Source organism: Dermacentor variabilis, chromosome 9 (assembly GCF_050947875.1).
Source record: "Dermacentor variabilis isolate Ectoservices chromosome 9, ASM5094787v1, whole genome shotgun sequence".
NCBI classification, from domain to species: Eukaryota; Metazoa; Arthropoda; class Arachnida; order Ixodida; family Ixodidae; genus Dermacentor; species Dermacentor variabilis.
In genome coordinates, this window is record NC_134576.1 from 20,334,092 (window position 1) to 20,349,442 (window position 15,351).

The 15,351-nt window shown below is 46.7% G+C and overlaps 1 protein-coding gene across 11 annotated transcripts in view; it reads right to left on the reverse strand.

The window, feature by feature from the left end:
- Window positions 1-15,351, reverse strand: part of LOC142592534 (uncharacterized) — a 283,219-nt gene that overhangs the window by 16,011 nt on the left and 251,857 nt on the right. The window contains exon 9 of one of the 11 annotated variants that reach the window (XM_075704023.1): window positions 5,356-5,928. The exons of 8 other annotated variants lie outside the window; for them this stretch is intronic. In XM_075704023.1, the coding sequence (XP_075560138.1) occupies window positions 5,845-5,928 (84 nt within the window). In that variant the 3' untranslated portion in view covers window positions 5,356-5,844. Of the gene's footprint in view, window positions 1-5,355; window positions 5,934-15,351 lie in introns of those variants that run through there. 2 more of the 11 variants (XR_012830714.1, XR_012830715.1) reach the window with 2 other exon arrangements.

The following is a 15,351-nucleotide window of genomic DNA, read 5'->3' on the forward strand; positions in this document are numbered from 1 at the left end:
AAATGCAGAGGAGAAAAAAAGAACTGAGCCGTGGTTTTAATAAGTGAACTAGAACATCATTCATATCAACTGCTTATCGACAAGAAATATTCATGGCTGAATTTTGAGGCACAATACAGTTCTGGAAGAAAGTATACAATACAAGCAAGTCTTACACGGAAGAGAAAGAGAAAAAAATTGTCATGTTTGAAACGCCATTAGATAAGCAGGTATCTTTTTTTTAATATTGCCACTGATCGGCTTTCATTCGCTATGCTCATGGCCGTCATGTAAGAGTTTAAAAATGATGGAATAAGGTGCGTTAGTTTTTGCTCGCCGTAGTTGGTTCGAATCCTTTCACTGTAATAGGTGGCTTTTCCTAAGGTTATACCTGTGTTTTCCGGGAGTAGCTATCCTGAAATATATCCTGAAAAAAACATGTTCAGCACCTCCCGCAAATACCTCAAGCGAAAGCACTGTACTTTTGTATTTGTTGCTACGTGTGGAGCAGTCGTTTAGTTCGCGCGTTGTCAATGAAAAAAAAGTGACGCTATACTTAGGTCACGATTTCGTAGCGATAGCTTTTTCAATGCTAATGTCTTGTCGCTTTTGAGGCATCCGTGTGGGGTGAGATCGACGTTGTTCCCCGGGCGGAGAGTCTCGTCCGAAAAAGCAACGCAACAGAACCACGGCCCAATGCTTGTCTGCGTGATCCATGGTTGTTTATTTTGAGAGTACGCAGGACCTTCCTGCAAGCCGTGCCTCTATCTGTTTGCAACATTTTTACAAACATTCGCAGTTACGTGCACGTCTAGCATGTCGTATGTGACGCAGCAACTCCCCCCCCCCCCCCCGCTCCACCGCTTTTTTTTCCCGTATTGACGGCATTTAGCGGCGCAAAAATTACACAGAAAATTTATCAGTGCGCATGAGTTGTCAGGAACTTAGCTTGAACGATGGAGCCTCGTGGATAGCACAAGCCAGGCGCGTTTATTAGCGAAAGAAACAGCATGGTAAAGCGCGGTTTACACTGACGTATCGCACGCTTTTTTCAAAAATGTTCGAGAGGTGGCACAGCTAGGTATATTAGACAGTTTTAGTTAAACGTACGTAGAGATTTCACGTACGCAAACGTGAAAATCCTACGTACCTTACATGCGCGCCCCCTGAAACGCTTTTAGCTACACGTACGCGACGCGCGCCAAGAGATACCACTTAGCTCCATCTATCGCCGTCTGCGTGCGCACGGCCCGGTATCGCGTGTTCGTTATCTCGCGAAACTCCCGCGCGAAGCCGTCTACGTGCGCAAGAAACGCACGCAAAGAATTGAATCTCACGTACGTCCGTGCGATTAGCGCGCAGCCGCTACGTTCGACGCATGCGCACTGCTTACTCGTAGAAGTCCTACGTACGCAAAGCCTCCACGTACGTGTTACTAAAGCTGTCTATTGCCTACGTTTTCGGGATTTACGCAACCATCGTGAAAATATAAAGCATTTCAGCTAAGGCACCACAGTCACAGAAACAGACAGAGGAGGCTTCCTTATAGCAGATTTTATATCATGCGATCTCATGCTGTTTTCCATGTACAATACCTTACTTATTTTGCAGGGACCTTTGCAGAGAAAAAAAGAACCTAAAAACCTAAAATACATCCTTAAGCGACAGCAGCAAGATGTGCGCGACAAGCAGCGCTGCGGTGCAGGGGCGATTGATGTCCGCAGTATCAAATGGTGTCTGCACTTCGAAGCCATGTTGGAGGTGACGTTTACTTTGCTTTTGCAATGAAACACTTCATTTTCATGCCTGCAAACAGACAGGAAAGTTTTACAGGAAACGTACATGCTCAGAATTTAGTACAGCTCCGTGTTCAAATGGTGTTTGCGCTGGCGAGCAATGGACAATCACAAAATTTATGTAGCCTTAAAGTTTCATCTTCAGTTACCGCATGCATGAAGCATGATTTCCGCACATTCCCTATCATGGGTTGCACCTCTGTATTGTCGGGAATTTCTACTCCTAACGGTTTTCAAAGAAAAAACTAATCGACGAGTCGCACTGGTGTAAGACTCCGCGTTAATTTAATCCGCATGATGAAGCACTAATATGTACCCTTGTATGCTAATATCAAAATACTTAGCTTTACTAAATTTCTCAACAACTTTTTAGGAGCAGCTCATTGTAGCAATAAAGAGTGACCTACCAACACTCCTCATAGAGCTTAAGACTAACACTAATTCCACTGAAGCCAAAAACGCATCTCTCTCTGACACAGCTATACTAGGCAGAGCTACTTCAGCCGGCAGCATAGCTGAGTCACCGTCGTGGGTCACCGCCGCGGGTCACCGTCGTAGGTCACGTCGTGGGTCACGTCGTGGGTCACATTTAGAAGGCGTTTTGCGGCATCTCCCTGGCACTGCTTCTGCGGCATAGAGTGCTCAGGAAAAGAAAGCGCCTACATTGGTCGCGTTATCGTGCATGGTATATAAGTCACATCGCTGTATAACAGGCACGGACGAAACCTTAAAAGAAAAAAAACACTACTTATTTTCCGGAAGTACGGTAGCCCTTAAACACCTGCATGTCATGACATTATTAAGCTGTACGTACAGGCTCGTCCACTCTTAGGGTGAACACGGCTCACCGTGGCCGCGCTCCGCGGGGCGCCAGTGCGTCCGGCGCGGCGGCGCATCGAAGCGAAGCGGCGCAGGCGCACACGGACTTCGGGGAGGCGCTTCGCGTCGTCTGCTACAGCGCTGGAGTGCGCCGCTCTGGCTTTGCTGTAAAGTACACTTCGCTAGAGCGAGGTGACTGAGCGACCGAGGCGGCGTGGCGGGAAGGCGCACTTCACTTACTGGAGCATTTTCCAGCTGGTTCGGTCTACAGCTTGTGAACAGCCTGCTTAATCAATATACATTAACAGAAACAAGCTTATCACCACATAAATCACTTAGCATGTTTTTAATAAGTGATGAGGGTAAAAATAGTCATTTCTTCGCGCTCTTTATTAGGCTGGTGCCATTTTATTTGACTCTCACAGCACTTGGTGTAGTGCATACCGAGAAACCTATTAGGCGCGCTCTTCTTCGTTGGAGTCATCATGTGATGAGCCTAGCGCGCCATTTCGCGCATGTCTTGATGCTAGAACGAATGTGCTTAATTTACCTAAAAAAGCGACCGAAACCCGCAATAAATTCCACAGAAAGTTAGAGAACGATTGTTCAATCATGCATCATCATGTTTGCCATCAATTTTACCATTAAGGAGGGCAATAATATTACTTCGACAGCAACTAAGAAGTGACATCCGCTACTTCGTGACTTTCTTATTGACGCGTTAATGTCGCTGGTAGGGGTGCATGGAGCGCTTTACGCGATGTTGGAAAGGGCTCTCCCCTGTATAGCAACTGATTTGGCGGCAGTTTTACTCTCCCTTTTCATCTTTCTACATCATATTGTTGTTGTCACAGATTGGTTAAAATCGCCGAAGCGGTGCCGGTCCTTTGACGGCTACCTGACGTGAGAAATCGCATTCTTATTTAGAGGAATCGTCGGTCAGTTATTTGATTACATTGATTAGGTGGAGTGAAACATGTGGCGCCGTCGTTTATTTGGTTGTTTGTTTTTTTCTCCTTCGAGTCGATGCACACCGCATGCGAGTGCCCTTTCTGTCCGTTTTGAATCGGTAATTGAATAAATGGGTGAATGGATGCAAAACTTTAATAAGGTCCTGAGGTACGCGACTCAGCGCGCTGCGGGCCGCTCCCACGTTGGGACAGTCAGGCCTTGCCCTACCGCGTAATTGAAGTGGGAAATCGATAATCTACATGTCTGTTTCATAGCTTAAATTACGTATTGCCGGGTAATTAAGTCGTTACTCGCTTGTATTTCATTTCAGTACTTCCTCGGAATAGGTCATATGTATATTCTCACTAGCATATAACTGTGCGGTATGCGTCCCGAAGCGGCACATGGCCCTCTGCGTTACGCCATACAGGGGGGCATCGGATAAGTTTGGAGAAAAGGAGGAATTGATTTCTCCTTTTTTAGGGGTTAGGGGGGTGGCGAGGCTGAGTGGGTAAAACTCAAATATGGATACGGCACAGGAACCCTTGCCTTGAACAAGCGACGCTGTTGCCGTCATGGGGAAGTGGCCGGTCCGTGTGTTGGACGAACGTGGCCACGATAATTAACCCGGCGGTCATGAGGCCAGCCCGGTGTCGTCTGCCGACAGCATGCCGGTGGTCGGCCAACGGGTTCGACATTTGTAAAAGCCAAGCCCGGCCCAAGCCAGATTGCTATGTTCGGGCCATTCTACTTTTTGACTGACCATGGGCGTCAGCCGGATCTACTACCGAGCCCCCCCGCTCCCCCCTTTTTTTTTTGGCTTAGGTCATGCTACTCCATTTTAGCTTAATATGGCGATGTGGTGCAGCCAACGGCTGCTCAAGTGAGTGACTGGCCGCTCACGAGTTAAGTATTCTGGGATGACTCATCAAATCGAAAGACACCAGAGGTGTTTCCATTAAACGCATTTCTATCGACTTGCATGATGAATTGCATTTTGTTCGGTTGTCGGTTGCCGGGGCACTTCGGCGACAAAAACGCTGTAACAGTGCAGGATTTTATTTCCCCGGTGCACTTTCGGAAACTGGCCATGTCACGGGTACCGGAAAAAGAAAGACGACGCATTGTAGATCTGAGCCTACAAAACTATTCTCAACGCGTTATATCGTAGATGACAAAAAGGCCACTGAAAACTGTGAATCGAATAGTCCAGGCTTACAAGAAGGATGGAAGAATTGCGGATGCTCCCCGTAAAGCCCGGCAAACAGTGACCACTGAAGCTGAATACATGACCATTGTTGCGGCGGCTGCTGCAAACCCGACCTTTATCGCTCGGGAAATTAAGAACAGCCTCTGGCTAGGTGACGTCTCTGACACGACTATCAAGCGTCGCCTCGACGCCCCAGCCTAATAAAGACCGCGAAAAAATGACTGTATTTTTACCCTCATCACTTATAAAAACATGCTAAGTGAATTATGTGGTGATAAGCTTGTTTCTGTTAATGTATATTGATTAAGCAGGCTGTTCACAAGCTGTAGACCGAACTAGCTGGAAAATGCTCCAGTTAGTAAAGTACGCCTTCCCGCAATGCCGCCTCGGTCACTCAGTCACCTGGGTCTAGCGAAGTTTGCAGCAAAGCCGGAGCGGCGCGCTCCAGCTCTGTAGCAGACGACGCGAAGCGCCTCCCCGAGGTCCGTGTGCGCCTGCGCCGCTTCGCTTCGATGCGCCGCCGCGCCGGACGCACTGGCGCCCCGCGGAGCGCGGCCACGGTGAGCCGTGTTCACCCTAAGAGTGGACGAGCCTGTACACGACCTATAAATTTATTAGGCTGGATCATGTCACAATAATCAGGCTAGCGACGGCAAACTTCCATTTGAGAGGCGTATTTCAGAGTGCTTTGCCGCATTGTTGACATTCAATCAAAGTAACGTACAAATTTCAGCCTGCATATGAGATAGGGGTAAACGATGTAGTTTGTCATACGATGGTTGACCATAACAGAAACCTCTAACTTTCTGTAAGTGGAACCTTGACAACTGTATAAACTAGTACTTGTGAGGTCAAAAAGTGCTAATGCACAACAGTTCACAACATAACATGTATGCTGGCACATGTACTATCTTAAGAGGTGAATGGGGATACACATTGCTCATTTCGTTACAGCATGTGCACCACAATGGATGAGCGTAAGCAGAGGTGAGCAGGCATGAATGACTGGCGGCCAGTTCATCAATAGTAACATTTGCATGCAGAAATGTCCCTGTCAAATGTCATACATGAAAAGCTATTCTTCTACTGTCATTGTAGCGAAGCAGCAGTAGGGGTAGTTGATGGCAAACAAACGGGGGTATCCTCCGATTCCATGGCACCAGGCGTGGAAACCTGCACTTATGCGTAAAGAAAACTTGAAATGTTCGTTACTCTTAACACAGTCATGTTTGTAAGAATTACTGCATGAATTGTAATTTCCATGTTTATTAGCGGTTTGAATTGCCAGAAGTATTGAGGAATGCACCTGGTTTTTTGGAGGTTATGCTTGACGATGCAATGATGTTGCATCAGGTGTGCTGTAATAGCGGTTTCTTTTGCATAGATGTCAGAGAAGAAATACAAGATGAAACAGCACAGACGCCACCAGCAGAACGGTATGTGATAACATATTTTAATTTACTAGCAATTAGAAGCACTACACTTGAAAATTCGTTCAAGAGACCTTTCTTTTTGTACAACATAAAACGCTGCGCTTTACTGCCTGATGTGCTGTAATAATGGTTGCTTTTTAAAAGATGCCAGAGAAAAAACTCAAATCAAAACAGTAGAAACGGCACCAGCGAAACGGTATGCGAGCAAGGATTTAACTTTTCTAGCAGCTAGAGACCTTTTAAAATCTTTGTAAGGTATCTTTCCTTTTGTACAACGTAACACACTATGCTTTACTGCTTGCAGAGCGCGGGCGTCAAGGCAGCACGAGCAAACTGAAGGTTCGAAGTGAGACGAGTGTAATGTTTGCTGAACATTAATCTACAAAACATTTAGTTACCATCTAGGCAAAAAAGCTGCGCATGCCACACAGCGCAAATGACTAGCAAGTAAGAGTGTGAATGAAGCATCGGTATTCAGGCATCGAAGATGAAATACTTCCTCAACAGCCATGCAAGTGAGAATGCAAGCCACGAGGCTGTTGCACAAGCCTGTATGGAACACCTTGCGCAATTCAGGGAGCAGAATGCTACAAGCAAAAAGGACGGCATTGCATATTTACACTGCGAACTGATGCCCCCGTGAGCAAACCTCAAAATCGCTCAACACCCGATGGAGTCGGTCAGGCGGAGCTGGAAAACATGAACGCCAGCCGTTAGGAGCAAGGATTACCTCGGGTGTGGCCACATGTTGCAATAATGAATGCGAACTCAGCATTCAACCTACAGCTTGTTTTACACTCAAAAGAAAAAAAAAATTAAACCAACGATCTTCTGGTACCAAATGCTACTTTATCAGTTAAATGTTTTACACAAACAGCTACAAAGAGCAAAACTAAAAATAAAAGAAACAGAGCATCACGTTTACAACTTTGTAGCTGAGCAGTACAATCTCACAGTTGTCTAAAATACATCTGTTGGAGCATTTAAAGCAGATAAAACTGATACATTGTAATTTTGTGTGTTAAACCACACCCATGTGAGTATAACTTTGGCAAGTCCCCGGAACAATGTTACGTAATCTGTAAATTACTGTGCCATATTTGAAAGGACGAGGAAGGAAGGAAAAAGTGGAGAAGGAAGGCAGGGAGGTTAACCAGTGTAGTCTAACCGGTTTGCTACCCTACACATGGGAGCGGGATGGGGGGATGAAAGATGGGAGGAGAGAGAGAGAGAGCACATAACACAGCAAACACATCGTCAGTTACAGTGCGCCACTCTTGCGCGGTACGCGACATCACTGTCACAGCCGCTTGTCCAAGCCCGTATTCTTCATAAACCGAAGTAGTCCCTTCGTCGCCTTCAGCTGCGATGTCTTCTGTCGGCGATATGTGAAAATGGTTGCAACTGACAATGGTCTATTGTCCAGGTGCGCTAGAACGGATACCATGGACTGTCTCGGAACATTATATTCAGGACAGTCGCACAGAATGTGTTCCAGCGTCTCCTCGCAAAGACAGGCATTGCAGAGAGCGTTGTCGGCCATTCCAATGCGAAACGAGTAGGATTTCGTGAAGGCCACCCCTAGCCATAAGCGATAAAGCAGGGTGGTCTCACTTCGGCGGAGTCCAGTTGGCATACACAGATGCATCAATGAGGGCAGGTCGTGTTGATGATTGCTGCGGTTGGTCTGGCTGCTTGGTGTGCACCATAGAGAGAGCGTGATCTCCCGTGCAAGCACTTGAAGGCTTCTGGCTGCGTCGGACCGTGAAAGTGGTATGGCCTCTTCCTGTGTGTCTTCAAGAGCTGTCCGTGCGGCTTTATCGGCGTCTTCATCTCCTATGACGCCGCAGTGACTTGGCAGCCACTGAAACGTCACGTAATGTCCTTTCTCATGTGATGTATGAAGTAGGCATCTAATATTGAGCACGAGCTGTTCGAATGGCCCACGACGCAGAGCTGATAGCACAGATTGTAGGGCTGCCTTTGAGTCACTGAGAATTGACCATTGTCGAGGTGGTTCTCGATTGACGAAACAAAGTGCAGCGCGAAGAGCAGCTAGTTCCGCAGATGTAGATGTCGTTGGGTGGTCAGTCCTAAAGCTGATGGTAATACCTTTTGCTGGGACGACCACAGCACCGGACGAAGACTGGATGTTTGTGGAACCATCTGTATAAATATGTGCCCTGTCCGCGTACCTCTCGTGCAGAAGAAGCATAGACAGTTGTTTCAGCACAGGCGACGACAAATCAGATTTTTTCCCAATTCCTGGTGCGCTGAGATGGACTGTGGGGATGACAAGGCACCAAGGGGGTATCGATGGTTTAGATGCAGCGGTGAAGCCCGAGGGAAGTTTGTCGTTGCACTTGACGATAGTTTTAGAGAATGATGCTTGGTGCCTATCTGAAAGTAGTGTTGCAAGGTGCTGATAGGGAGCACGTACAAAATGTGTGATATGCGTTCTCAGGGCTTCCACCGTGATGTGAGTTTGCATTGGATGGTCCCGAGCAATCGCAATAGTTGCCTCAGTTGAAGTGCATCTGGGCAAACCAAGACAAACTCTGAGTGCTTGAGCTTGTGCTGCCTGCAGAACACGAATATTTGTCTTGCAGGTGTTGTTCAGTACAGGTAGACTGTATCTTAAAAAAACCGAGAAAGAGAGCTCTGTAGAGTCTCAGCATTGCGTCTACTAACATCCCCCACGTCTTTCCTGTCAAGTATTTAAACAACTGGGAGGTTGCTGTCAGGCGCCGTTTCATGTACGCCACGTGCGGGCTCCAACTGAGGTCTCGGTCGATAATTACGACAAGAAATCTGTGGGTTCTGACATATGAAATATGACATATGACATATGACTAGAAGAAAGGGGTTAACCGATGGGCCCGATTTTTATTAATCATATCATGAGACGACAACAAACAGACACCAGAAAAAGATAGTGGAAATTGTTTGTACTTGGTAATTGCATTAAAGCATTGATAAATTAATGGAAATAAAAGTGGACGAAAAAGAACTTGCTGCAGGTGGCGAACGGTCCCACGTCTTCGCACTCCACGTGCGGTGCTGTTAGAGCATCGCACGCGTTGCCATTCCTTTAATTCGATCAGTAAATACAAGTAACTTCCCCTATGTTTTCCTGGGTGTCTTTGTTTGTTGGCTTCCCATGATGTGGCATATTTGGCCACTTAGGATGCTGCAACAGATGCACTTTCTGCAATTGTGGTAGTGTTTCCTTTCTTTCTTTTTCCTTTAGTGCTGTGCTACGCAGTTATTAACTTTGTAATTGTATCTTTTATTATTTTCAAACATCCGAAACTTGTACTCATTTTTGACTGTAAATGAAACGTTCGATTGCAAGGGAAGCTAGAACACGTTTCTGTCTGTAATGTTACATGCTGCATTCAAATCCATTTAATAGCCTTGTAGTGATCGCACTGGGTGTTTACATCTACATGATTAGCAAAAGTGGAGTTGGTCGCGCGGTAAAGCTTACTTTTTTGTATTTTTTGTCATACTTTCTTCAGCATTCTGAAAACTTCCTTTTCTAAAAGCGTGCCTTTTTTATTCGTCTATGGTGAGCTCTGTAGTTGTACATTTGAACTTCGCTATGACGAAGCAGGTAAAATCGGCACATTGCTTTGTTATATTGAAATTTTCTTGGCTTGAAATTCGCCTTTTATGCAAATAATTACAGTCGCCGATCGATTTTTCTTGCGCGAAAAGGTGCAGAATTTTTCGAAATTTCGGCAATCGAAAAAAAGCAAAGTTGAATGAGAATACAATTCACTTTGATAAATTTAGGAGTCGGCGACAAATCATGCGATTTCTTGCCACGTCGACGATATCTTCACAAAGGCGGTATTAGTTAACTCTTTCGTTGCTACGAGAAAATTGTCGTTTTCATAGGTCTCGAAAAAAATTATTTACCACTACAAATAATATTTCAGCACACATTGCAGCATAGCATATTGTGTATAATGAGATGCCCTTTACAAAAACATACATTTCCAAACAAACAAAATTATTAGGTAGAACGTGAAAATCTAGGAAGTGCCATTTTTGCTGCCAGTTGATAAAAAGAACAATAAAATACTTCATATCTAGAAAAATAAAAATATAAGAAAGTTCAGAATATACATTTCGAAGATAAGTAACCCAGGTATAGTTTCTGAAAAAAATAAATGATCAGTACACCGCCGTTCTTCGGATACAAAAAGAAACTAAGACCAGTTCATCGCTCTTGACATGCGCTGAAACAGTTCCTGGATCTTCTGAAGCATAGGTTCACTCCACAATTTTCGCATGATACATATGGTTTTCGTTCAACTTTTAGGTCCTCGTAACACATTTTGCAGTTCCGTTTTTTGGCATCTTCTGTGGATGGTCCGATGAGAAAGTACTTCACCAAGAGACGTACTTCCCCAGTTCGTCTAGGGTCATGCACCTCTTCCAAGACCGATCGCTTTCAGCGTAGCTGGGCAACTCCAAGATCATGCATCCAAGCATATCTCATTGCTTTTTTGCACATTGCCTTTGTCACCTCTGCAGAGAAGAACAATATGAAGAAATCCCCCGCAATTGTAAACTGTCTTGCGCTGATCCGTGGTGCCAGGCCGAGATGTGCTACAGGTGGCCTTCTTGGCGTGAACGGAAGTTTCGTTGCTGCCTATGTCAGCACACCATAACCAAGCGAAGTATGCACCCTGAACATAATTAATAGAGCTCTCAGGTCGTGAAAAAAGATCAGCTCATAAGCGCGCACAAGGAACGAGACCTCTCAAGGCCGAGACCTCCCAACAGCCGCAGATGTCCCAGGCTGACTCACGTCGCCGTCAGAGCTTGCATCTGCTTTACCGTCATCTTCAGCATCATAGCTAGTGTCCTCATCACTAAATTCAACTGCAGTTGCAGCATAGTTTCGAGCAGGACGCTTTCCTCGCGATGACGCCGCGCGTGACGGCGCCATGGGAGCGACTTTCGATAACTGCGCAGTGACACCGGCAGCGTCCCTTGCCGGAATTCTACGACAGAAGCGTAACCGAAGCTTTTGGAAACTGATCGCCAAAACCGGGTACACATGTTGGACATGCCGCGGACCTTGAGAAATACACTTTAGCGGAAAAATGATTCCGAATTGAAACCAAAGCTCACTAGAGAACAGGTGGCGTCATTTTCCGTTAACTATCACCGCTCAGCACCGTCGGATGGCAAAGCCGACGATATAATTTAATTCGTGACGTGCTCGAAGTGCCTGTACTATACAAGTGGATGGCCTTATAGGGATAAGAAAGGGCTCCAATAAGTCGAAATTGGCGATCTAAGTCATCGTTCACCGGTGATCGATCTGAATAGGCGTGGTAATGAAAGAGTTGAGCGAAGCCAGCCCCGCTTCCGCGTGCACCCCGCGGCTGATGGCGTCGTCCGCACTCAGACGACGCTTTCACGAAAAGCGCCGGCAGCGGGAAGCGAGTGCTTCACCTACCGCTCGCTCTACGGGTCACCGAAATTCGAGATTGAGCAACCTTCAAACACAAACGCGCGGTAAGACAGCTTACACGATGCCACGATCTCTGCACGCGCCAGATTAAAGCACGGTACACGGCTGCGTATACGCTCAGCCGCGCTTGCACCCGTGTGCCGTCCAGGCGCCCGCCAACCCCTCTTTCCCACTGCTCGCGCGGGTAGGCGGCACTCGCGCGTGAAGCCACCATCTTTCTTTCGCACCCGCGGACACGTTCACTCGCAGCTCAAGCAAAAAGTCCGCGGGGTGCGATAGGATCTTATCGCACTTCCACTTACGACGGAACATGATGCGGCTTCACTGCGGCCGTCGCTCTTGTTGCGCCGCGCGCGATTTGAGAGGTGGGTTGCCAAGCAGCCGCTTCTAATTCATACATTTTATTCGTCCTCGGAAGTTTCCATTTGTTGTCTCGGCATTCCTTTGCTGCGGAAGCGAAATTTCAGTATTTTGAAGTAGTATACAAGTACACTTCGCTATATTGAGGTTATAGTTAGATGGTGTTCTATAGGCAAGAGGTTATGAAAAGTTAAATACTTCGTCATATAGAGAATTTCGTTATATTTAAGTTCGTTATCTCGAGGTTTAACTATGTTATCACCATTCCGTTCCAAATAATAGGGAATATTTGAAGCTCTTACTGCAACTGTTGCAAATTTTCTATTAATTATTCACCTGTGTACGAGCTGCAGCTGTGATATTCCGTACGCATGTGCCTTTAACAATTTTATAAATGCAATACTTTTATGTGTTCACGTAAGACACGTTACATATTATTGTCACGTGGTGGTGACGTTGAAGAACACAGTAGCAATACTGTGAAAGACAAAACGAACTTTTATTGGGGTAACCTGTGCCAACAAAAACAGGCTACACTTATACCACAGCGACAACGGCGAACACGGTCGGCGATCGTCGAAAATATCATGAACGGGTCAAACGCGTCGGCTTTTATAGATCAGTCGTCGAATGTTCCAGAGTAATCGCTGGGACCCGCGTGCCTTCCAACAAAGTTCTACATTATACGCGTCGCGCACACATGCAATCAGATTACACAAGGTTCGGTCACAGACAGCGTATGGAAGCATCGATAACGTTTCAGAAACTTCCCATACATGTAGGCACGTTCTGCACTGTACGGTAACGTTTGTTAGGCGGTGAAACATGTCACCCGATAAAGACAAATAAGTACACGTGTCAATACCCCCATCTTAAAAAGCATCGACCCGATGCTGCAAACGAACGAAAGTAATAAAGAAGAGCACTCGTAGCAAAGAAAACAACAAAATAAGGAAAGTTCGTCAGCCTCCGTAAAAGGGCTTAAGGCGCACTACGTGGACCACTTCAGATTGTGCACGGCGCCGCTGTGAATGCGAAATGCAGTCTGGCACGACCTCATAGTCCAGTGCGTCAATACGTCGGATGACCTTGTAGGGTCCGAAAAAGCGCCGCAGTAGTTTTTCACTTAATCCTCGTCGGCGTATCGGGGTCCAAACCCAAACACGGTCGCCGGGCTCGTACTCGACGAAGGGTCGTCGGAGGTTGTAGTGTCGGCTGTCGGTCCTCTGTTGGTTCGTGATCCGTAGGCGGGCGAGCTGTTGGGCTTCTTTCACGCGCTGGAGATGGACGTCAGACTCTGGAGTTTTGCAAGACGCGTAGCGCCACCTGCCGGTGCGAAGAGGTAGTAATTGAGTAGCGCCGACTCCCTTGCTAACTTGGCTATGTAGCTAGCGACTGCGAAACGACGATTTAACTAGATTTTGGTCCATATGGCGAGTGTTTTGCGCATTTAACACGCAGACAGAGAGCTATGAATTTCTATGCTAGTCGGACGCGCCGCCGAACTGCCATAAAACGCTTGCTGGCTCACTCATCAGACTGATGGCGGAAACGACGGCAACCGCGATAGCTCCGCGCGCTACGAAGAAACGCCGCAATAGACGCCACTGCTATGTTGCAAATTGGCATGAACGTGAAGGACGGAATGTCAACCTTCAGTTTTACCGATTTCCATCGCGATCGTATGAAGGGGAAAGGCGAGAGCGCTGGATACGGGCCTTTCAACCTGTTGGGTAATCGGATTACTTGCATTCCCCACAACACAGCGGCTCGCATGAGAATGTGTGACAGTTTTGTTCTTCTGTAGTTGTGTTGCGTATCCCTGACGGAGGACAGGGGTAACCAAGCGAAAACTCAAGGATCTGCAGCCACCACTTCGTTGGTAACAGAAAAAACAACGTTGCGAACCATCCTGCTTATGTGGCATCGATATATCCGCCTTTTAACAGACGTCCGCCTCCGCTTAACTCAACAAGTGGAACGGAGAAATTTGGCAGGTCAGTTTAACCAAACATTTTGGTTCGTTTATGAATTCAAAATCCTGTTCTAGAGCATCGTTGTATCGCGAGCTCATTTCCACTTTCGGTATTTTGTATGTCCTGCGCCGATACAACGAGCACGCTTCGCAATGTGCTGAGCCTGCTCTACTGCGTTTTTGAAATGTGAGCAATAAAGTTGCTGTAGAAGCACTGGATGAGTAATTGCGAAATAACGCATGTGTGTAAAGAAAAAAATGTCGCGTTTATTTACTTTTTTTGTGCGCTTGTTGCTCGAAGCGTCTGCAAAATTTCAAATTAAGGTACTGAGCGATTCTGTAGCTCCTGCGAGAAAGAAAGATGCAGCGCGTAGGCACTGTAGGAAGCTTACTTTCGTTATGATCGCACGCTATTTGCTGCCTTGGAAAACGTTTTCTGTTTGTTGCCCTGGAAAATGCTATGAAAGGATTTACTCTCTGTAAATAATTGCGAGGCAGAACATTACGATAAATTACATAAGATAGCAGATACTTAATAACTCTTGTGTTCAGGACATATTCAATATGAACCAATTTGAAATGCTTAGATTTTTATGCGGATACGCCTATAGACAAACCTGATGCTCTCTGTAGTTGCGAGTTGCAGCACGCCGAAATAACACTTCAGACTTTACTTTATATTGTACACGTACTTCGCCCTGTTGAGCTTCCTTTCCGAAGCGTGGATGGGCGGAAGAAGCTTTCCAGGTTCTTGATCTTTGGGAAACCGTGCCTCAACACAAACCAAAGAGAAGGGTCCATTTTGGCCTATGCACCTCCGCTTGCGGACAGCTTCCTTGCACAACTCAGTTCGCGCCAAGACTCCGATGGGGGCGCTGGTAACGGGTTTTCCGCAGCGCCCCCTTGGCAGAGCCTGAGGTCTATAGGTAGCGACGTCAACATTCTCTTCGTCAGTGACGTGAGGCAGCATGGCGTCGAGCGTCGTCGTCGGGTTCCTGCCGTAAACCAACTTGAACGGCGTGACCTGTGTTGGTTCTTGCACCGCGTGTTGTAAGCGAAGGTTACGTACGGCAGGACCGCGTCCCACGTCTTATACTCGGCTTCGACGTACATTGCTAGCATGTCGGCGAGGGTCTTGTTCAGGCGCTCTGTGAGACCATTCGTCTGCGGGTGGTAGGCAGTTGTCCTCCTGTGGCTTGTCTGGCTATATTGCAGAATAGGTTGAGTGAGCTCTGCTGTAAAAGCCGTTTCTCTGTCGGTGATGAGGACTTCTGGGGCACCATGTCGCAGCAGGATGTCGTCGACGAAAAATTTCGCCACTGCCTTTTTATAAA